This window comes from Chlorocebus sabaeus, chromosome 1 (assembly GCF_047675955.1).
Source record: "Chlorocebus sabaeus isolate Y175 chromosome 1, mChlSab1.0.hap1, whole genome shotgun sequence".
In the NCBI taxonomy this organism is placed as follows: domain Eukaryota; kingdom Metazoa; phylum Chordata; class Mammalia; order Primates; family Cercopithecidae; genus Chlorocebus; species Chlorocebus sabaeus.
The window spans coordinates 91,120,654-91,143,929 of record NC_132904.1 but is presented as its reverse complement, the minus strand read 5'-3'; the positions used below and the strand labels follow the sequence as shown (position 1 = coordinate 91,143,929).

Here is a 23,276-nt window from a genome sequence, read left to right as displayed (position 1 = left end):
AAAACGAGTCAAGAATCTCATTTGAAAGCAGCAGGTGCAACTGATGCTATGGCTAAAAAGCCTGGAGAAGCCTTTATCAAGTGAGTTTGCATACATGACTCCATTAATTTAGAACACATGGTGTGCTTACTGTGTTCCAGAACAGCAGTGGATAAGAAGATAAAAGTAAAAGAGGCATAGTCCCTGCCTTTCTGCATAAATACGTTATCTACAAAGCGAGGTCCACAAGAAGCACAAACAATGCATAACGAAGCACAACAAAGCACAACAAACTGATGAAAGAGATACTATTATTGTCCCCTTCACAGATGAAAAAACACTGAAACATTAAGCAATCTTCCCAAGGCTCCATAACTGGAAATTAGCATAGCTAGAATTGATCTGTTAAGGCTCTGCTTGTTATACCACTCAGTACCGGATCCCCGGGCTGGAGTGGGAGGGGCAGGGAGGAAAAGGAGATGGTGGTGGTGACACAATTATGGCTGGCAAATCAGGGAAGCCTCCATGCAGGTGGAGACCAAGAGAGGACCCTAAAGAAAACATGGGAGTATGGAGAGTCTCAGGTAACAGCTCCAGCAAAACGAAGGCATCCTCCAGGAAGAAGGACTCTAGCTGGAGCATGGCCAAGGACTCTAGCCCCTAAGCTGCTCCCACAAGGTAAATTTGATCCTTTCCCTTGACCCAATTTTCTTAGCATTTGAAAATACTTTGTATGATAAGATAAAATAGAGAAATATAAAGGTCAATATCAGGATGTCTTCCACTTTGAAAACTGACTACATAATAATTGAGTCTTTCTTTCCTGGGACAGGGAGGAGGGCATACTAGAAGCTGTCACAGTGTTCTTTCTTTTCCTCCCTAATTACAATATCTATGCAGTGAAGCACAACTCATTTCAAAAAACAGTGACTGGGATTTTTACCATGATTCCCGTTTCAGAACGTCACAGGTCCTAAAATACTTCTGTTTAAATAAACAAATTTAATCATGCAAGAAGAAGCCCAAATGTTTAACAAACTTTGGGTTTCATAAACACAGAACATATTTTATGCACAAGATGCTTTGCTAGATACTATGCATCAAGGATTAGCCAAACGCCATCCTTGCTCTCCAAGGAGTATGTGTTCAAGAAGCAATGTGATGAATGCACAGGTACTTAGAAAGGAGAACAGCTTGCTCTTCTATGTGTGTGACAGAAAGCAAAGCCAGAGAGGACTTCACACTTGGCCTTGAAGCTAGGATTTGACCTAGGGGTAAAGGAGAAAGGTACAGCGTGGCTTTCTGCAGATGCCTAGTGAACACATGCAAAGGCTAAGGAAGGTGTAGGCCAGTGAGTGGATGGGGGATAAGGGCATGGGGTGCATAGTAGGGATGCTGAGAAATGTAAGAAAGAAAGAGGGGGACAAACTATGCAGTACCAGAGAGGAAGAAGCAGAGGATAGAAAAGGAGGAGCATGGTCTCCACTGTTCTCCCAGTGCTCACAAAGTGCAGGCACATTTCAATGCTCTGTGTGCATAATTACCTTGTTCGGTTCTTACACTACACCATGAAGGTAGACAGATAAATTTCCTTTACACATGACACTCTGGGTTTAGTGATTTACCCAGGGTTACACAGCTGGAGCCAGACCATCTTATTCCAGAGCTTACGCTTTTAATCAGATTTCTGGGCAACACTTCAGAAAGATCTCTCTGATGGCTGTGAGCATGAGGGATCACAGTGAGGAGAGAGCTAGGGCATAAAGAGTGATGGTAGGGGGAGGGGATCCACGAGATGGCCTGCATTAATGCAGTGGGGAAAGGGCTGGAAAAGAGAAAATTCACGGATAAAGGATACAGAACTCGTCTTGGTGACAAGTGAATGAGGAGGTTAAAGTGAAGAAGAGGAAGAAAGCAAAATCCTTCCTGTCTGAGCTACAGAATTTCCAAGGAGAAACAGGAATGGGAAAGACAATGAATTCAGTCCGAATTATATTAGTTTGAGATGCCTGCAGGGTATTCATGCAAATATGTTCTGGAAATGGAGATGAATATGTAATTTGGGAATGAGGGCAAGGCAAAGACACTATATTTGAGCCACCTCAAAATACAATGAAGAGATTCTATATGAGGGAACCATGGTGAATAATGGTTCCTTTGTGGCGAAGGGAGGACGAAAATGTCAAAGGAGACTAAGAGAGAACAACCTGAAAGTAGCGGAGAGCCGCAGGGATGTATCCCAGGAGTCAAGGAAGGAAGAGATCAGTTCCAGCCAGTGGGAGAGGTCACAGGTATCAAATGCACTGAAAGCCCTTTAGGATAAGAACAGTAACTGAACTTGACCCTTCTAGAACTACTTCTAAAGCAGCAGAACTGGATACCAGACTGCTGAGGTTTCAGGAAGGAAGAACGGGAAAGGTGCTTGGAGCTGGTATAAATGACTTTCTAAAGTTAGCTAAAGAGAAGACGACAGCTTTTCTGGAAGGTGTACAATGATCAAGAAAGGGTTTTTGGATTTGTTTGTTGTTTTAACCTGAATATTACTATAGATTAAAGAGAAGGCACTTTCCAAAGGAATTGAACATGGAAGATGAGGGGCAGGGATAATTGTTGCAAATGCGATTAGAGTTTCCAGAGACAGCAACAGATTCCATCAATAGTTTCTTGAGTATCTAATATGTGCAAAGCACTGAGCTAGCCCTGGGTCTCCAAAAATAAGGAGCCCCCTCCCCAGAGCTCAACGTCTAGGATGGGGCTCAGACCATTCGTGTGGTGCCTGTGATGACCTGATACAGGGAGGGGGTCCTGGAAGGAATGCTATAGGGCTCCCTTGAGACTTGATGGCTCAGCTGAGTTCGCAAGGGTGTCTAGTGTTCGTCTGGCTGTCAAGGGGTATCCAGGAAAAGGAAGCAACATGTGTGAAAATACACAGGGGAGAAAACGAGTCATGGAATCACAAGAGGCAATTACATCAGAGTCAGGCAAGGGAGCAGGGGAATGGGAAGAGATGAGGCTTTAAAGGCAGGATTTGGCCACATCATAAGGAGCCTTGGAAACTCTGCTAAGGGGCTTACATGTGGTCCTAAGGCAATAAGGAGACATGGAAATGTATTAACGTTGGGAGCAGTGTAATCAGATATGCTTTAAAGGGAGATTACTCAGACTGCAGGAAGAAGGAAACAGGAGATAGGATGAGGGTCAACAGGAGACCGGGATGGTGGGGATGAAAGGGAGAGACAAGTCAGAGAATCAGGTCGGAGGCAGACTCAGCCTACAATCTGGGGGACCTCTGAGACTTGGAATAAGTAGACTTCTCTGAGGTAAAAGGAAAGGAGATAGAGATGAATGAAGAAAAGTCCTACCTGCTTGTAGTAATCCACATAGGTGATCTCGGTGCCATCCCGCTTCTGAAAGGTGTGTGTGGGCTTCACTGACCAGTCAATGTCATCAATGGAGTAGGTTCTGTTATTGTATCTGGCAAATATAAAAAGTCTTTAAAATTTTTTAATCATCTAACATAAGCAGCTACTTCACCACACTTTTAATTCAACACATAAGATAGACTCCAGAATGTCAGAAATTATGAAAACAACATAACAAGAATATTCACTTTTTAAAAAATACTCAGCTCTTATCTGAAAAGGGCATTCCTTAATAATTTCATATACAGGAAGACTTCTGTCCACATTCCAACAAAACCTGTGGGGAAGTCCTTAGACCACAGTCTATTTCTCTCACTGACAGATACACTAATTTCAGGCAAATCATTCTGAAATGTTCAGAGGCTGAAGCATTGCTCAAAACTTTCCCATTATCTTCTCAGATAATGGTGTCACTCAGAGTTTCTGACTTCCCAGGTAGTTTTTCTGATAAAAAAAAAAAAGCACCAAAAGAATGCCAATGAACCCACAATGCTGGTGTCTTGCTTAACCTCCGCGCTAGGGCTGGCTCTTGGCAAAACTACAAAACAGGTTAGCTAAGATTACTCTAAGCTCCTTCTCCCCTTCAGCACTGTGTAGCCTGGACTGTCCTCTCAGGATGACCCAGCCTAGGGGCAGAAACTACCACAGCAGGTTTCTCTAGAGCTCTTGATTCTTTGCAAGATGACTTTGAAATGTGATAAGCTAATCCATCAAGATCATGACAGGAGGATAAGAGGGTAGCCTTCTCATACCAAGTAGTGTGGAATCCAGCCAGTCCCAGACCTCTGCTATATATCCCAGAAAAACAAGTTTAAGTGGAAATTCTAAGCCAGAATAGAAGCCTAACAAGTCCCCTAAAAGAAGTATTCTTGCAGCCATAAAAAGGAACAGGATCATGTCGTTTGCAGGGACACAGGTGGAGCTGGAAGCCATTATCCTCAGCAAACTAAGGCAGGAACAGAAAACCAAACACTGTATGTTCTCACTTATAAGTGGGAGCTGAACAATGAGAACACATGGACACGAGGAGGGGAACAACACACACTGGGGCCTCTCGGGGGATGGGGTGAGGGGGAGGGAGAGCATTCTGAAAAATAGCTAATGCATGCTGGATTTAATACCTAGGTGATGAGTTCATAGGTGCAGCAAACCACCATGGCACACTTTTACCTGTGTAACAAACCTGCATATCCTGCACATATATCCCAAAACTTAAAACAAAAAATTTTAAAAAGTATTCTTGGACTAGCAGCAGTATATGGTGAGCTTTTTAGTACTCACGAAGTCATCTAAATTTTCTATGTTTAACTCGGTTCAATGTGCAATGAGGGCACATTTTATATACATAAACCTAGAGGTTGCAAAGAAGTAAAATGTGGTCTCAACTTAAAAAGACTCCTGAATCAAATAAAGAAGGTGAGACATGGAACTAAACTTCTGTCCTTTAAAATGAAATAAAATGGCCATAACAAGGTAGCCATAAGCAAAGTGCTATGGGAGCAGCCCAGGGGAAGACACTGAGTAATTTCAACTGAGTAGGCAAATGGGGATGTCAGAAAAGCTGGGATATTAGAATTGGGCTTCGTGAAAACTGAAGTTTAAAAGGCAAAATTTGGGGTAGGGAATCCAGGCAACTGAAGTGAAATGAATTGAACTGAACTGAAGCAGAAAAGTGTAGAACGTTGGGGGTTAGAATAGAGTGGCATTGGGGGAAAGGAGGGTACAGCAAGTGAGAATTTGGAACTACGTCAGCTTGTGGACTGTCCAGAATGCCACACAAGGACTTGTGAACTCTAGACAACAAAACAACCAGGTCTTCTATACAGATGAGTAAACGGATTAGATCTGTGACATCGGGCCAATACTCCAACACTATTTCTATTCCCAAATACTATCAATGACTGATTTCTGAAGAAAAGTTTATTTATACACAGGCTTGTACCTTGTAAGGACAATGAGCCCTATTAGCTGCTTCTCACACGTCTGGGTGAAACAGGACAAGCCAGTTCTTTGACAGAGAGCAGTCATGAATTCCAGAACCGTCTCATTCCGGAGGACCTTGTAACTCACATCAGCGCTAAACAGAAGCTTGCTTTCAAAATATGATACAGAAATGGCAAACCCAGGCCAAAGGGATAATCTTTAAAAACAAAACAGAAAAAAAGGAGTATTGTTAATGTTATACCGGAAACACAATAAAGATTTTTAAATGGTGATTTTCTGTTCTAATTCTCGAGATTTTAACAAGATAACTATTTTCTTTAGTTTGATTTCTTCCAGTTGTTGACTGAAATCTTTCTTTCAGCTGCAGTGTCTTTAAGGATACATTTAGAATAAAATACCTTACTGTAAAGCAGTTTCTCAGCCTTGGCACCACTGACATTTGGAACTGGATAATTCTTTGTTAGGGACCGTCCTGTGTACTATAGGATGTTTAGCAGCAGCTCCCTGGCCTCTATCCAGTAGATGCCAGTAGCAGCCTCCCAGCTGTGACAACCAAAAAACGTCTCCAGACAATACAAAATGTTCCCTGAAGTGGGAGGAAATGGCCCCCTGCCTGAGAACCATAACTGTAGGAATAAGATGTTTATGGAGTGATCTGTCCCTGCAGGAAAACATCTAGGTTCAGAAAAGCACCCCAATTCAAAGGTGAGGGTAGTGGATAGATTTAATAATGAGATTAAGAAATACAGAAGTGATATCACAGATATACAAGAGAAACCAGAACACAGCCTACAGTTTCTTTCCATATAAACTTAAAAATCTTGACTAAGAAGTTACAGAAATGACATGAAATAATAGACTAATATTTTAAAAAATAATTCCAGTTTATATTTTGTGGACTATAAGTAGTCACTGTGATACTAAGCCAGCCTCCAGGACAGGCATATGTGCTGAGCACCTAGGGCAGTTTAGTACAATCTGCACCTATGAGATTTTCTAATCCAGGTGGACAGATTAGTGACAGGGACGAACTGGATGCTTCATAGAGAGCACACTGACACTCTGAATGAACATATGGAAACTCCGTCATTTTTCCTCCACCAGGCAGAAGGCCAAACACCCCACTCCCATTTTCTATCTTTTATGCACTTCTCCCTTTATGTTACGTTTGGGCTACCAGTTGCCTCTCTGTCTACAGTTTGACCACAGTATTTTTGAGAGCTAAGTAACAACCGGTTGAAGACACAGCTGACCACTTTCCCTGAAGCCTCGAATTCCCAGTTTAGGGTAGAAATTCTGCAAGTGTTCCTAAGGATTCTATCCTTCACCAGAGTTGTTTGGTTGGCTTCTCTTTCTGGCCCGCGCTGCCCTGACGATTTCATGTCAACCACCTGGCTGTGCTAACATCCTTTCAACAACAAAATGAAGCACCAACTATGTGTTATAGCACAATACAGCTCATCCTGCTTTCATTATTACTTATTACACACAGAAAATTCAGTTTCTGAATTCCTTCTAGGATTTATGGTAATTATCCATCACACTAATATGAGAAAACAAAGCTGCTAGCTTCACGTGCACATGCACCATTTTATTCAAAACAAACTTGAAAATTTAAAAAAATCATTACATTTCATATCACAGAGTCTCTCACAGGAGGCATAATGGTATAATATTGTATCATAAATTATGTTGCTCGCATTATAACAATTTTGGAGTAACAGAAAATATAAATAAACCTACTTGTGCTGGGGAATTTCCACTGACTCTGAAGGATTATAGAAGTTCCGTCCAATTTGGTACATGGACAACTTTTTGAGGATCCTGCAAGTATATTGTTTTGAATTTTTGGTAAATATCAGTCAGTAACAGCGTAATTCTAAGTTCATACCCTTGCTGAACATGTTAAAAATATATAGGAAATACAGACCTCCCATTCTCACAGCACTGTAAGGTTTAGACACTAAATATACATATGAATGTTTATAAAGAACTGTCACTTCTTCATATTTGAGAATACTACAACTAAAATTATTTTTATCTGTCTGGGTTTAGCTGCAATGACAAATATGTGGCCAATTAGCCATTTCGGCTGCAGTAGTAACATTTTGGTTAGCTTAGATGGGGTGAGATGAGCCATGCCTTCAGGCCTTTTTGACCTCTTCTCTATTTGAGGATGAGGACCTTATTTCTTTTTTTTTTTTTTTTGAAATGGAGTTTCACTCTTGTTGCCCAGGCTGGAGTGCAATGGCGTGATCTCAGTTTACTGCAACCTCTGCCTCCAGGTTAAGCAATTCTCCTGCCTCAGCCTCTCAAGTAGCTGGGATTACAGGCAAGCGCCACCACACCCGGTTAATTTTGTATTTTTAGTAGAGACGAGGTTTCTATGTGTTGGTCAAGCTGGTCTCAAACTCCTGACCTCAGGTGATCTACCCGCCTCGGCCTCCCAAAGTGCTGGGATTACAGGTGTGAGCCACCACGCCTGGCTGAGGATCTTATTTCTAATGAGGCTGCTCAGGCTCCCCAGGTGCTGCCAAATGACCAAGGCTGTGTCTTCAGCAAGTAATCCTGGTCACTTGAGGAATTTGACCTACATGGGGGTTTCAAGTCAGGAAACAAGGGTTCGAATTGTGATTCTGGCTGCCAAATGTCACTGAGCCTAAGCCTCCTTCTCTTAAAAATAAGGATTTTAATAGTACTTGCCCTCAGGGTGCTCTAGTGAGGGCAAAGTAAGATAAAAGACAAGTGAAAGAACTTTCTCACTGAAAAGCATCTTCCAAATGTCAGTATGCAAGACTGGCTTCTGAAGAGCTGATATGCAGTAAGCTGAGGCTTAAACATGACCAAAAGGTGCTGGACAAGACATCTGACTAGAATTAGAAATCAGGACACGCGGGTGGAAGAAGTTCCTTGATGTGCCCTTACGACTCAGGAAATCCCCAGACCTCCCCATCTTCATTCCTTTCAGAGGCCACCGTTGAACAAAGGACTTGCCTGTAAGGTTTCTAACAGATCATCTTAATGATCCGCAGTAGCAGCATGTAAAACAGTGGTTCTCAAGCTTCAGTGTATCCTAAAAATGTGAATTTTCAGGCCTGTCTGTGAACTTCTGTTTACTAACTAGATTCAGTGAAGGTCCAGGGAACATGCCTTTTATGGAGCTCCACTCCACCCCTAAGAAGACGTAGGAGTATGTGATCCTTAGACCAGTCTGCAGAACACTGAAAAGCTGAGTTACAACCATGTAGATGTGGGGGAAAGAAGTGGGCTGAGGGTGGAGCCAGGGGAAAGCAGACCGTGATCTTCTTTCCTAAATCAATCAGCTAGGAGAAGAACAAATTCTTCAGTTTATTAAGTCAAACTTACGAAGTTTGCTAAATGAACTTTGAAGTCTGGGAAGAGACACAGAAAAAGAAGAAGAGGAAAAAGTTACCCTCCCTGCTACCAGTGAGACAGCAATAATCCCCATATCATTTGTCTCAACTTAGGATAATACTGGATATTAACAGTTTGTGCCACTGAGTCGTTGTAATGGGCTTCGTTGCACATTATTGCTCATGTACGAGAAAGTACGTGAGAAATTGCCCTAACGGTGGCATCGCTGCTGGCACACTGCCTACAAAATGGTCGATTATCTTAATACCCAGGCTTTATGCTGAAAGGTATCATTAGCCCAAATTAAATTCACGTTTCCAGTGTCTTACTTTCTGAAGATGATATTGAAGACCTGGATGCACACGGGAGAACTTGATGGCAGCTCCCTCTTCAGGGTGATAGTCATCTTTATAATCTCGCCTCTTTGAGTTTCACTTGACAATTCTGTGACCTGGGAAGAAGAGGTACTTAATATGCACCCTAGAAATTAGCCCCAAGTGTGCAGAATGCAGATATGATAAAGCCATCACAATGTAATACGCATTAACAAAAACAAAACCACAGGTGTTAGTATATGAGTAATAATCTAATCATCACATTATGTTCAGAGGGCTTTTTTTCTCTGTATCTTGCCAGTCCTTAAAAAACAACACATCCCTCTACTCCCTAACTTCTTAAGGGAGAATTAAAGCCAGACTCATGGTTCAAAGTTTGGTCCAAAGAGAGTTCCAGAGCAGTGGTTCTGGGTCTTTCTAAGGAGCGGGAGGGAAATGGGTCACAAATTACTTTGAGAGTCTGATAAAAGTTACAGATATTTCCCAATAAAATTTTACAACACACATATATATACACACACACACCAAAACAGTGTACATAATTGTACCCATTTTCAGGGTATTCATTGATACTCAGAAGCCCACTAGTGGACTGTCCTGCCCATCCCAAGTTCGTGGATTCCAGAGGACAGCCTCCCGAAGTCTGTTTATAATGCAGAAGGGCAGAGAACAAGACAGAAGGAAAGAAAAGAGAGACGATAAATGAGATGGAAAGTAAACATGGGGAGAGAGGAATAAGTGGTGGAAATTAGAACAGATCAGAAATCTGATTTTATAAATTGCTGAAAGGTCTAGAGAAATCCTAGAGTCCTTATAGCCTGAAACAATGTTCTAGCAATATAATGAATGCATGAATATGATTCTATAACAGCTCGCACTAAATTTAAAGCTTCTTGAACCAGAAAGGACTCAGAATAGGTTCTTGAAATAAAGGAATATACAAATCAATCAATAAATATCAATCAATGATCATGGATTTTTCAAAGGGATAAGGAATTAGATAAAGTCAGCTAATCAGCAAGCATTTATGTATTCTGCCTCTACGTTCTACAGCTACAGTATGGATTTAACCACTTTTAGGTTGCATCAAGAATATAGGGCAGGAACCAGTCATTGCATGGAAACAAAGAGAAACTGATCTTTTCACAGGGATGTAAGATTTCATCGAGATAATTTCTTGCTTCAGATAAAACTGTACAGAAATCAGAGATGGACAGCTATAGAAAGAGCTCATCAACACTGGGAAAAATCTGGCAGACAGAGGGGATGCCCAGCTCTCAAACTGCTGCAGGGGCTTTGGGACAAAGTATTAACACAACAAAGGATGTCGGGATGAGTGGCTGAGGGGAGGTGGCAGCAGATGGTCTCAGGAACTGCATTTTCAACAACCACCTAAGATCAAACTCTTCAGCCCCCCTTGTACCTCTCCCACCAAACACCCACTCCTCCTTCACTTCCTACATCTCTTATTGGACCTGAGACCCTCCAGTCCCCAGGCTGCTAACCTCAGAGTAAACTTTCACTTCTCCTCAATTCACGATCTAATCAGTTGGCAAGTCTTACTATATCTACACCAGGAATGTCTCTGATCTATCTCAGCTGTTCCAATACCATTATTTACCACAGTGCTTAAAAGCACATGATATGGAATTTGATAGACTCTGGTCCTCTGCCTCTTACAGCTGGTGTGATGTGGAACACCTTTCCCCATCTCTAAAGTGGTACTGAGTCTAATTAAAGTCACAGGGTTGTGACGATTAAATGAGATAATGCATTGATTTTATTTCCATCCATTGCACAGGCACTCAGGAATTCAAATAGCAGCACTTTGTATCTCTGTTCAAGCCCTTTTGACACCCTGCCCACACTATTTCAGTGGCACTTTATTAATCTTCCCACCTCCTTCTGTAAACCACTCAATAGGATGTGATCAGATTAACTGTAATTTAACACAGCTGCCATGGAAACACTCTCTCAAAGTCTTCATGATCCATGGAAGAGTCTCTGTTCCTTGGCAGGACATTTAAAGTTCTCTCTAGCTTTGAAATCACAACCTCCACACCTTCCTGGCTAAACCTGAATGAGCAAGAGTTTCTAAAATATGGCCCTCACTTCCTATCATTGCCTCTTCTGCCTAGGAATCTCATATCTCCCATTGTCCACCTCATTGCAAAATCCTAAACAAGGAACTATCACTCTCATTGAAGTGTCCTGCTAGAAATAAGCTTGCCTTTCATCAAGCTCTCTATGATAATCTTGGGCAAGATATTTAGCCTTACTAGGCCCCAAGGATGAAATGAGATCATGCTATAAAGAGCCTGGCAGGCCGGGCGTGGTGGCTCACGCCTGTAATCCCAGCACTTTGGGAGGCTGAGGCGGGTGGATCACCTGAGGTCAGGAGTTTGACACCAGCCTGGTCAACGTGGAGCAACCCCGTCTCTACTAAAAATACAAAAATTAGCTGGGCATGGTGGCAGGTGCCTATAATTCCAGCTACTTAGGAGGCTGAGACAGGAGAATTGCTTGAACCCAGGGAGGCGGTGGTTGCAGTGAGCCAAGATCATGCCACTGCACTCCAGTCTAGGTGACAAGAGCAAAACTCCACCTCAAAAAATAAAAAAAAATAAAAAAAAAGAGCCTGGCAGAGCAATCTGGTAGGTGTAATTGGTAGCAGCAGTGGTGGTAGTAGCTACTTGTGGACACAAAGATCTGCTCAAGAGAGAGATATTGGGATAATCTGGAGAACAAAGGACAGTACTTAACACCTAGTAAGTGCTCAATAAATGTTAGCATAATAAAAATATTATTGACACTTATTTCATTCTACCTTACATAGTATTTATTTGTAAAGAATTTTGATTCTAAATTGAAATTTTGGAGAACAAGTACTCTGTTTTATTTATCTTTGTTTGTTCCATGGTCGCAACACCCTGCCAGGTTCAGAGTAGGCTCTTTATAAGTATATGAGAGTGGCAAACAGATGTGAACATGAATGGCAACGCCAGTCTGGCTGCATATGTACAAATGGGGCCTGGACAGTGGAAGGTTAGGAGGTAGCTGAACAGGACTTCTGGAACTCCTAGGAGTGCAATGAGTCAACTAGTGGCCGAGATAGTTAAACTTAAATAAGCATCCTAGGACATGTGTAGGGGATAGATGGGGATGCAGAATTAAACCTCAGTCAATACCAAGATCAGAATAAAAAGGTGAAAGCAGCAGTATCTCCAGTAGGACACTTTCTTTTGCACTGTAACTGGGTGGCAGGTCATATGTTTATAAGGAATAAGACAACACTATTCTGTTTAAACCTAGTATCCCCTATACCCGGGAAATGAAATAAACAGGCCTGATTTATCACACCATGTTTTTACGGTCTATTTTCTCACTTGCCTCCTTGTTAGGCTCTGTCCCCAGCAACAGAAAGGTGTTTGACACATACTACATGCTCATTTTGAATGAGAAATGAGTAGTAGTAACATATTCTTAGCATTTGTAGAGTAGAAGTTCTCCAGTCTGTTTAGGTACAATGGAAGTAAGCTGAACACTTCAAGAGTAGTATTTAATAATTTCAACATATCTAAATTTCTAAACTAGTGCTAGAAATGTATCTACAAGAACAAGATCATTTTTAATGATAACAACAGACTTGAAATATATCATTTAAGTATGAGAAGCCATATTAGCATGCTATCAACATCTGGTCATAGGACAAAGAACTGAAGGATCGATAAAAAATTATGGTGAATAAAAATGTTTCTTAATTTACAGATCTAGATTTTCTAAGCCATTAAATTTAACCATATGGTATAATTTTAACGCTCCATATCCAATGCAACAATCATTCAAGCAGCTCCTATAAATCTCAGGGTCTCAAAAAAGGCAAAAGGCCCAAGAGTGCTTAGAAACACATTTCTTGAGAAAATTCAAAGAGATTTACGTAGAACCTAAAAATTTAAATCTAAACTATTGGTACTGAACTCTGCAAACAGTTGAACTAAGGGAGTAAGATTTCTAAGGGATAGAAGCATAAAATGTTAATCCAATGCTCTGTTTTAATTTTTCATAGAGAAATTGGTTCTTTTTTTCTTGTAGTAATTGTAACATTGTTTTAGAACAAAACATATGATGAAAACATACATACTATATTTTAGGACTGGAGATGTTAAATGTGTAAAAAAATGGATAAAGGAATATGAAATACACAATAGCTATTTCCAATGGTTGCATTAAAAAAAACTTTAAAAATTGACATAACTCATATTTCATATGATAGAGCAAGTCGTTAAATAAATGGCAATTCTAGAATCAAAAACTGATGTAAAGTTATTTGGACATACAGGCACAAGGGTGCAGGAGCAAAAAAAGGTAGAAATAATTTAAAGTTCTGAAACCATAGGCCAAATGGTGTTTCTTAGTCTTGCCTACTTTGGGAATTTTTTTTTAAGATGCCTATTTCAAGGACACTTACAGCTCTTATTTTTTAAATACCAGACCAGCTTCGTAATTAAGAAATCAATTACTAGTGAAGTCTTAATTAGGAAGTCTTTTTTTAAGCTCTCAGGCAGGGGAACAGGAAAGAGGAAAGGAGTGAATCACTCATTGCAATTGTCATGAAAATCAACTAATCTCTTAAATATATAAGTATATATAAGGGGACTTCAAAAAGTTCATGGAAATATGTATTATGAAAAAAACTATGCATGGATTTCAAAAATTTTGCAGCAAAATAAACTCATACTAACTTGTACTAAATTTCTGCACCAAAATAAACTCATACTAACAGGATCCAGTGTGAGGCACTAAAAATAAGACATCAATTTGAAAAGAGCCCCTATCAGACCAATATGAATTCTGCTAAGATTGAAGGAAGAACAGATATCAAATTTTTGGTGATACTTGGGTAGAAAAATGGCAAAATCATTGATGTGTAATGAAAAGTTTATGGGAACAATGCCACAAAGAAATCAGCAGTTTACAAATGGATAACTCATCTTAAGAAGGGATGAGACAGCTGGGCGCGGTGGCTCAAGCCTGTAATCCCAGCACTTTGGGAGGCCGAGACGGGCGGATCACGAGGTCAGGAGATCGAGACCATCCTGGCTAACACGGTGAAACCCCGTCTCTACTAAAAAGTACAAAAAACTAGCCAGGAGAGGTGACGGGCGCCTGTAGTCCCAGCTACTCCGGAGGCTGAGGCAGGAGAATGGCGTAAACCCGGGATGCGGAGCTTGCAGTGAGCTGAGATCCGGCCACTGCACTCCAGCCTCGGCGACAGAGCCAGACTCCATCTCAAAAAAAAAAAAAAAAAAAAAAAGAAGGGATGAGACAATGTTGAAAATGAAGCCTGCTGCAGACCACCTACATAAATTTGCAAGGAGAAAAAAATTCATCTTGTTCATGCTGTAACTGAGAAGACCAAAGATTAACAGCAGAAACAATAGCCAACACCACAGACATCTCAATTTGTTTAGCCTATACAATTCTGACTAAAAAATTAAAGTTGAGCAAACTTCCCATTCTACAGTTGCCAAATTCATTGCATTCAGATCAGCTGCAGATAAAAGCAGAGCTGTCAATAAAAATTTTATATAAATGGTATCAAGATCCTGAAGAATTTCTTCAAAAAAATTGTAAGAGGAGATGAAACCTGGCTTTACCAGTACGATCCTGAAGACAAAGCACAATCAGAGCAATCGCTACTGAGAGGTGGAAGTGGTCCAGTCAAAGCAAAAGCCAGCTCATCAAGAGCAAAGGTCATGGCAATAGTTTCTTGAGATGCTCAAGACATTCTGCTTGTTGACTTTCTGGAGGGCCAGAGAATGGTAACATCCACTTATTATGAAAGTGTTTTGAGAAATTTTGCCAAAGCCTCAGCAGAAAAATGACCAGGAAAGCTTCCCTGGAGAGTACGACAACAATGCTTCTGCTCATTCTTCTCAACAAACAAGGGCAAGTTTGCAAAAGTTTCAATGGGAAATCATTGGGCATCCACTTTACTGCTGATTTGGCTCCTTCTGACTTTTTGTTTTATAATCTTAAAAAATCTGTAAAGGGCACCCATTTTTCTTCAGTTAATAAGGTAAGAAATACACTGCATTGACATGGTTAAATTCCCAGGACGCTTAGTTATTTAGGGATGGACTAAATGGCTGATATCATTGCTTACAAAAGTGTCTTGACCTTAGTAAAACTCTTGGTAAGAAATAAAGGTAGTTTTTTAAGTTTTTACCCTTTAATTCTATTTTTCCACAAGCCTTTTGGAATCTCCTTGCATATGTGTATATATATGTGTGTGTATGTGTGTATATATACACATAATAAACACACATCCACATATACAGTGAAAAAACTAATCATACTATACCTTTTCTTCTAGCTTTTGTGACAGAAAAAGGATGGCACCGTCGAATGCTTTTGCTTTGTTGGAAAGTTCACTATGACTATAAAGTAAAGCAATTCTCAGCCTTCTAGATGCTAAATCTGGAACGTATGTCACATGGTACTGGTATAGCTGCCAGTCTTGAGGAAAATCTAAGTTAAAGAGGTTTGTAACCAGTTTCACAGGTATTCCACTGGAACCTGAAGATGACAAACAAAAAATAATTTTTTAATCAGGAAATCACATCATGTTAATATTAATCACTTCATTTAAAAATGTATTTGCATATGCATAGTAGTTGCTGTAAAGCAAGGATTTTTGCACAGTGACACAGGATAAACCCTAAAACTTGCAGCCTAATAACACCTTTGGGAGCTAAAATGGGATCATGCATGAAGCAGGCTTCATAAGAACATAAGAGCTGACACTGACATTCCTGTCCTTGTGAGACGAGAAGCATCTGAACTCAGCCATTCCAGGATGCCTTTCAGAGCTTGCCTTCCCGCTCTCATTTTCTGCAATTCAAATCAGCTCAAGTAATTTTTTCAGATGCTGCTCTGAAATCATACCGCTCTCATATTATAAAGAAACAGTCTGGTTCTTACTATGAATATACAACCCCCAACCTCTGGGAAATCCAGATAATCAAAAGTTAATCATATTTCTGAAAATTCTGAAAAAGTTATATCAGTGCTTAGACCAAACAATCTCAGAGAAGACCCTCAGAGATTAAGGGAAGGCTGGGGAGAGAGGAAGGAACTGTCATTTTTCCGACGTGAAAACAGACAGGGCTTCTGGGCTTCTGTTTTCTGCAGACACATGGAGGCCATGTGTGCTTCTGGGACTTCCAGCCCCCTACAGACATTTTTATTCACATCTTAAAAGTCTATAGGACAAAATTGGAGATGGCCATGACATAGTCAGTTAGCTCAGGATGGTGTAAGTTCCCCCCAGGGCAGAATCCAGGAGGGCACGAAGGAGGTTCTTCTCACTTCCCCTTACAGAGAATCATCCAGTTTTGGTCTTACAGAAAAGAATGATATAGGGGCTGGGCATGCTGGCTCACACCTGTAATCCCAGCACTTTGGGAGGCTGAGGTGGGTGGATAGCTGGAGGCCACGAGTTCGAGACCAGCCTGGCCAACCTGGCAAGACCCTGTATCTACAAAAAATACAAAAATTAACTGGGCATGGTGGCCCACGCCTGTAATTCCAGCTACTTGGGAGGCGGAGGCACAAGAATGGCTTGAACCTGGAAGGCAGAGGCTGCAGTGAACCAAGATCTCACCATTACACTCCAGCCTGGGCAATAGAGTGAGATGCTCTCAAAAAAGAAAGAAAAGAAAAGAATGATGTAGAATAGGCACTATTTTGCTATTTTGCTTTTCTCATGGAGGAAAGCAACCCAGAGACCCCAAGGTGGTGAGGAATACAAGGTATCAGCTGTGCTTCAGTATTTCCTCAGCTTCAACCTGGGGTATATATCTGGCAGGAGCAAGAAACCTCTGTGCTATTTTAGCTAAATAACAGATCTCTTTTGTTCTCCCAGATCCTGAGGAAATGGCAAAGAAACATATTTTAGCTGCTCATATAAAGAGTCGTCAACCTAGACTGTCAGAGCCGGAAAGACCCTTCAAGATCGTCTACACATGATAGTTTTCAAACAGCAGCTGGGTCCCATTAGCGCTGCAGTTATGAAATCAGGTGAGGTGAATCGCATGTTTAATGAAAAGACCGGAATAAAACAGAATGGAAGAGATGCACTGTTTCATGAAACTTTTGCTTCAATTGTGTGGAGAGAGTGTGTGTATGCTGGATAATAATGTATTTCTTATTTTGGTTTAAAAAGTTTGGAAAACACTGGTCCACATCAGTGAGTTTTAACTTTCGTGAGGGGGCCACAAAGCCTTTTGAGAATCTAATGAAAACAACAGACCTACTTCCCAGAAAATACATATACTGACAATTTGCATGCAATTTTATGGTTGAGCCTGGAATCTGGGTAAAGAATCCCCCAAATAGGTTGTCTTTCTTTTTACAGCTGAATTCCAGAAAGGTTATTACTTCCCATGTTGGGAAAGAAAAGAAACGTCTTTTTAACTCCCACCCCAGTATATGAAGAAAATCTTTTCCAAAAGTGAGATGTCATTTTGGGGAAGATATTATTTCTATTAATAAAAGAGAAAATTAAGGCTAGAAAAACTAAAGCGTCTAACAGCGCCTTGGACATAGAAGATGTTCAGTAAATATCTGTTAAGCAAACATACAAACTTATTTATTTTAGACGTAGAATTTGGAATTCCTTAAGCAAGATTTGGTAACATTAAACAAGTAAATAACATAAAACTGGGTACCTGTTTTACAATCTCTCACATGTGCCAATTTTTCTCTGGTACAGATACTCAAATCCATAAAGTCCTGTTTGTTTTTCACACCTCTTTCCATGGAGGTACTTCCAGCATCACCAGAAGACATCCCATATTTATCTAAAACATGAAGAGAATGTGGTAACAGCTCATATTTCATTCTAGTGATACTGTTTACAACTACTATGTCAAAAATGCATTGCAATCCAAACTTGTGGTTTTGGACACAGCTTGCCCGTACTGCTGAAACCATTCATGACTATACAGAAGTCTTCAGCCTAAAAATGGAAAATTGTGAAGAAAACACAGAAGGTTTTGTTAAAAATAACAGATCTTGGCCAGATGTGGTGACTCATGCCTGTAGTCCCGGCACTATAGGAGGTCAAGATGGGTGGATTGCTTGAGCTCAGGAGTTAGAGACCAGCCTGGGCAACGTGTTGAAACCCTGTCTCTACCAAAAACACAAAAAATCAGCTGGGCATGGTGACATGTGCCTGGGCTGAGGTGGGAGGATCACTTAACCCAACTCCAGAAGGTGAGGGTAGCAGTGAGCCATGGCCACGCCCGCACTCCAGCCTTGGCGACAGGGCAAGACCCTGTCTCACAAAAACAAGAACAGATCTTGAGTTAGTTTTTGCTCTTGTAATATTGTAGACTTTCTCTTCTTGGCTAAGGAGAAAGCCCTCCCTCCCCATTCCCTTCTCCATACCTATTTATGGAGGGCAGCTCTCCTGCCCTTAGCTCTTGTGTAGCTCCCTGAAGGGTTACCGACTAACTTCTGTCCTCAGTAACTTCTGCCCAGAAAGAAGCTGAATCTCTGACATTTCCCAATGAAAAGAAGAGAAATTGCCTGGAACATTGCCATCAGTTTTTATTCTAGGTCATTCCCCATAAGAATAAAAGCCAGTGTTTCACCTCAGGGCATATCACTTACTCATAGCTTCTAGAAAATATGAAATTAAAATCTGTTTCCAAATGAGTATTTTCTGTTTAAATTAGTATGGGAGATGCTGACTTTCTGGCATGTTGAAAATAACTTTATAAAAATACAAAATGTTACCGCAAAGTAATATGAATTTCTAGAACTCTACATGACCACTGCCTTTGACGTAGTCACTGTGTGAAACCACCCTACATGGAACTACCACCGGCTCAAATGCTGTCCAGCCCCTGCTCAGTGGAGTCTAAGTTTCCCAGGAAAATCACAAAATGTATTTCATCCTTAATTCTATTACGCTCACTAAATTGTCCATATAAGCCATTGCTCTTGGTTTCAAAAGATGTTAGGTGGTTTCTGAAGATTTGAGCTACTATAGTATGGCAGTTACCAGAAGCTGGAGGGAGCGGGGAATGGGAGTTATTATTTAATGAGTACAGAGTTTCAGTTTTGCAAGGTGAAAAAAGATCTAACGTTGGATGGTGGTGATGATTGCACAACAATATAAATGAAGTTCATCTCCCAAGACTGCACATTTAAAAGTAATTAAAATGGTAAATTTTATGTTATATGTATTTTAAAATAAATAAAGAAAACTCCAATTTTCCCTCCAAGGATGAAGGATTTTCATCATTCACTGTTCATAACAATGTGTGGCAGATGTGAAAAAACATTCACAAGGATGGAATAATGTTTGAAAATAATGGAAGGCACTGGGCCTGTCAGAGCAGGGCTGCTGTGCTCACAGGCTGCACATTCATTTGTGTGTTTGGATCACAGGGGTACATACATGGGACTGGAAAATTCCCAGCCAGGAACAGCAGAGTCAGACATGAGATGGGTGGTGGGACTCGACCCTCAGAGCCTGGGAGAACCTAATGCTTAGAGCTTCCATATTTATTAGAAATCAGTCGCTTGGGAAAATAAAAAACACTGTGGTCAGAACAAGAGAGATGGCTAACTGGTTTTTTTTTTCCTTTTCTTTTCTTTTCTTTTCTTTTTTTTTTTGAGATGGAATTGGAATTTTGCTCTTGTTGCCCAAGCTGGAGTGCAACAGTATGATCTCGGCTCACTGCAACCTCCACCTCCCAGGTTCAAGTGATTCTCCTCCCTCAACCTCCTGAGCAGCTGGGATTACAGGTGTGTGCCACCACACCCAGCAAATTTTTTGTATTTTTAGTAGAAAAGTAGAAACGGGGTTTCACCTTGTTAGCCAGGCTGGTCTTGAACTCCTGACCTCAGGTGATCCGCCCACCTTGGCCTTGGCCTCTCAAAGTGCTGGGATTACAGGCCTGAGCCACCACACCCGGCCTGGCTAACTGGTTTTATTTAGGGTCATGGGCCTTAAGCCCCAGTGCCTCAGAATGTGACCATATTTGGAGACAGTGTCTTTAAATAGGCGATTACGTTAAAGTGAGGTCATTATGGTGGTTCCTAATCCAGTATGACTGATGTCATAAGAAGAGGAATTAGGACATAGAAATGCAAAGGAAAGATCATGTGAACACAAGGAGAAGTCGGCTATGTATAAACCAAGAAGAGGGTCCTCAGAAGAAACCAGCCCTGTCCCACCTGATCTCAGACTTTAAGCATCCAGATTTGTGAGCAAATAAATTTCTGCTGATTAAGCCACCTAGTTGGTACTACTTTGTCAGGGCAGCCCTAGCAGACTAACACATGCGGCGTGCCGACTCACAGTGTGTGACTGTGGTGACTTTGCGTTGCATGTTGACAAGTATCCTAAGACCAAATCTGGCTTTGCAGTGAGGAGAGCTACCACTGAATGGTGATGTTTACCACAGGAGGGGAAGAAAGAGAGCAGTGGCTAGATGCATACCAGGTTTCTACCATCCTTCCAAGCAACGGCATTGGCATTTATATACCATTCAGATTTTTTTTGCCTTTTTAAAAATTCATATACATTTAAGGCATAAGAGCATAGTTTTGTTACATGGATATACTGCATAGTGTGAAGACTGGGCTTTTAGTGTAACCATCATCTGAATAATGTACATTGCAGCCATTAAGTGATTTCTCACTCCCCTCCCACCCTCCCAACCTTCCAAGCCTCCAATGTCTATTATTCCACACTCTATGTCCACGTGTACACATTATTAAGCTTCCACTGATAAGTAAGAACATGCAGTATTTGACTTTCTGTTTCTGAGTTATTTCAGTTAAGATAATGGCCGCCGCCCAGGGGCAGTGGCTCATACCTGTAATCCCAGCACTTTGGGAAGCCGAGGTGTGCAGATCGCCTGAGGTAGGGAGTTCAAGGCCAGCCTGACCAACATGGAGAAACCCCGTCTTTACTAAAAATACAAAATTAGCCAGGCGTGGTGGCATATGCCTGTAATTCCAGCTACTCAGGAGGCTTAGGCAGGGGAATCACTTGAACCCAGGAGGTGGGGGGTGCAGTGAGCCGAGATTGCGCCATTGCGCTCCAGCCTGGGCAACAAGAGCGAAACTCCAATTCAAAAAAAAAAAAAAAGATAATGGCCTCCAATTCCATCCATGTTGCTGCAAGACATGCTTTCATTCTTTTTATGGCTGAGTAGTATTCTCTTATATATGTAAACCACATTTTCTTTATCTAATGCTTAAGTTGATTTTGTATCTTTGCTATTATGAATAGTGCTGCAATAAACATACAAGTGCAGATAAATTTTGAATATAATGATTTATTTTCCTTTGGGTAGAAATCCAGCAGTGGGGTTGCTGGATCAAATGGTATTCCTATATAACACCATAAAGATTTTTAAAGTATTTTTTCAAAATTCTTCAGTGAATAGGAAGAAACAGAAACTGGCTTCCTAATATCTGTGGAGTCCCATCTACCAAACCGTGTCAGGAAATTCAGCATGTGCTTCTATGTTAGAGTCCCAAAGGCACATGACAAAAGGTATCCTTCAAGGAAAGGAAATCGGGATATGCAAGAGGTGGACCTACTGCTGTAAGGCTTGGCAGGGCTCCTCTTGCTCCATTCAGGTAGAATGGGACTAAATGAACAGACTGAGTTGCACTTACCCTTCGTTGAAATCCTGCTTGTTCCCAAGAAGCCATTGCTAGAGGATGCTTCACTGTTACTAAGATCAACAGATGTAGGCTAAAATGGCAAAAAAAAAAAAAAAAGTTTTGCTCAGATTTACAGTGGTAAGTAACAAATCAAAAAATTATCCTAAGAACAGTGTCAGGTCTTCAGATTACCATGAACTAGGCAAAGAAAATGTCAACAGGTAAAACCCTTGAGAGATGAGAAGAGAGTGCCTATTCCAGAAAAGAGGATAAAGACATACTGTAGTTTTTCTCACTCATCAAACGTTGGTTTTAGTACCAACTGTCGCCGGATACATATAGGTGGAGGTGTAAAGAAGCAGAGATGAGATTCTTGTGCCCAGGGAGCTCACCAGAGGGCATGCGGCACAGACGCACAGGGACCTCATGCTTCCATGGCCCATGGACATAAAATGAACAGAGGCCCCGGGTCACCAGCTCAGATCATGACTCTGCCTGAATAAACTGGGCCATAATAGGTTCACAAAAAAGACCAAGAGAACAATTAGTATGTTCTCTTTTCATAGTAACTACTTCTCTTTGTTCAAGAAGTTACTCTATCTTGGCCTGCTAAAAAATGAACAAAGTCCAGAGAAGACCGCTTCATGAGAACAAAGGCATAAGGACCACAAACTACTCATTTGAATACTTGCTCCAAATGCTAAGAATATGTAGTTGTATTAATAACATCACTCCAAAGTTGCTTATCGGCAGGTCAATCTAGTTGCTTAAATCCAGCAAGGAGCTTTCTCTATAGTGGTTGCTCAAGAACGGTAGTTTAATCTAAACCACATGTGTGACAGTATTTATTTTTATATACTAATTAGTCAGAAAAACTGCATTATATTATACGCCGTGTAATGTTATGAAAGCACATCACTTTTTACCAGGCAATTTAAAACGAAATCATGAAATTAAAACTCAGAAAGAAAAAGAGAATGACACATTTGTCCTCCGTCTTCAGTCCTCTTTACTGGCTAATATACCTACATTAATATATTAGACAAGATCCCTAGAAGGAAAAAACTGTTAAAAGAAACCTTGGAAAGACTCAAACTTGAGAGAAAAGATAATACACTACTTCGTAACAGAGAGGAGGAGATACATGTAGAGGAAGGCATTGTTCAGGCTAGAGAGAGAGGTAAGAGAAAATGAAACCATGCGCAATAAGCATTCTACGCACCAATGGCGAGGCTTGGGTGCGCCCCACTTCTGTGGCACTGGGGCTGCGGGCGCTGCCTCTGGCTTTCACTCGGGCCCTTCCACTCATGTTCCCTGTGAGCCCACAGTGGCCACAAGAGCTGCAATGTCTCAGTTAGGGTATGTTTTGCTTTGGCTACAGATGGCGAGGCTGTGACGGTGAAACTGCCTGGAGGCGGTGGATGTCCAGCATCCCCAACCTACGCAGGGGCTGGAAATGCGTCCGAGGCTCGTGCGTGGGTGGAGAAGGCACGCTGGGGCGTGGGGATTGGCGCGAGCACGTGGG

General features: G+C 41.2%; 1 protein-coding gene and 1 long non-coding RNA gene across 2 annotated transcripts in view; one reads left to right on the top strand and one right to left on the bottom strand.

Moving 5' to 3' along the window:
- The window catches only part of LOC140712728 (uncharacterized), a 164,796-nt gene extending 143,360 nt beyond the window's left edge, over nucleotides 1–21,436 (top strand). The window contains exons 3-4 of the long non-coding RNA XR_012094436.1: nucleotides 16,983–17,137; nucleotides 17,832–21,436. This is a non-coding gene — a long non-coding RNA (uncharacterized lncRNA). The remainder of the gene's footprint in view (nucleotides 1–16,982; nucleotides 17,138–17,831) is intronic.
- PIWIL4 (piwi like RNA-mediated gene silencing 4) overlaps nucleotides 1–23,276 on the bottom strand; it is a 48,436-nt gene extending 25,160 nt beyond the window's left edge. The window contains exons 1-8 of the mRNA XM_008020577.3: nucleotides 22,974–23,276; nucleotides 21,764–21,842; nucleotides 17,788–17,919; nucleotides 15,420–15,634; nucleotides 9,050–9,171; nucleotides 7,089–7,169; nucleotides 5,344–5,541; nucleotides 3,342–3,453 (exon numbers count right to left, since the gene is read on the bottom strand). Coding sequence (XP_008018768.2) covers nucleotides 3,342–3,453; nucleotides 5,344–5,541; nucleotides 7,089–7,169; nucleotides 9,050–9,171; nucleotides 15,420–15,634; nucleotides 17,788–17,919; nucleotides 21,764–21,842; nucleotides 22,974–23,060 — 1,026 coding nt within the window. The 5' untranslated portion in view covers nucleotides 23,061–23,276. The remainder of the gene's footprint in view (nucleotides 1–3,341; nucleotides 3,454–5,343; nucleotides 5,542–7,088; nucleotides 7,170–9,049; nucleotides 9,172–15,419; nucleotides 15,635–17,787; nucleotides 17,920–21,763; nucleotides 21,843–22,973) is intronic.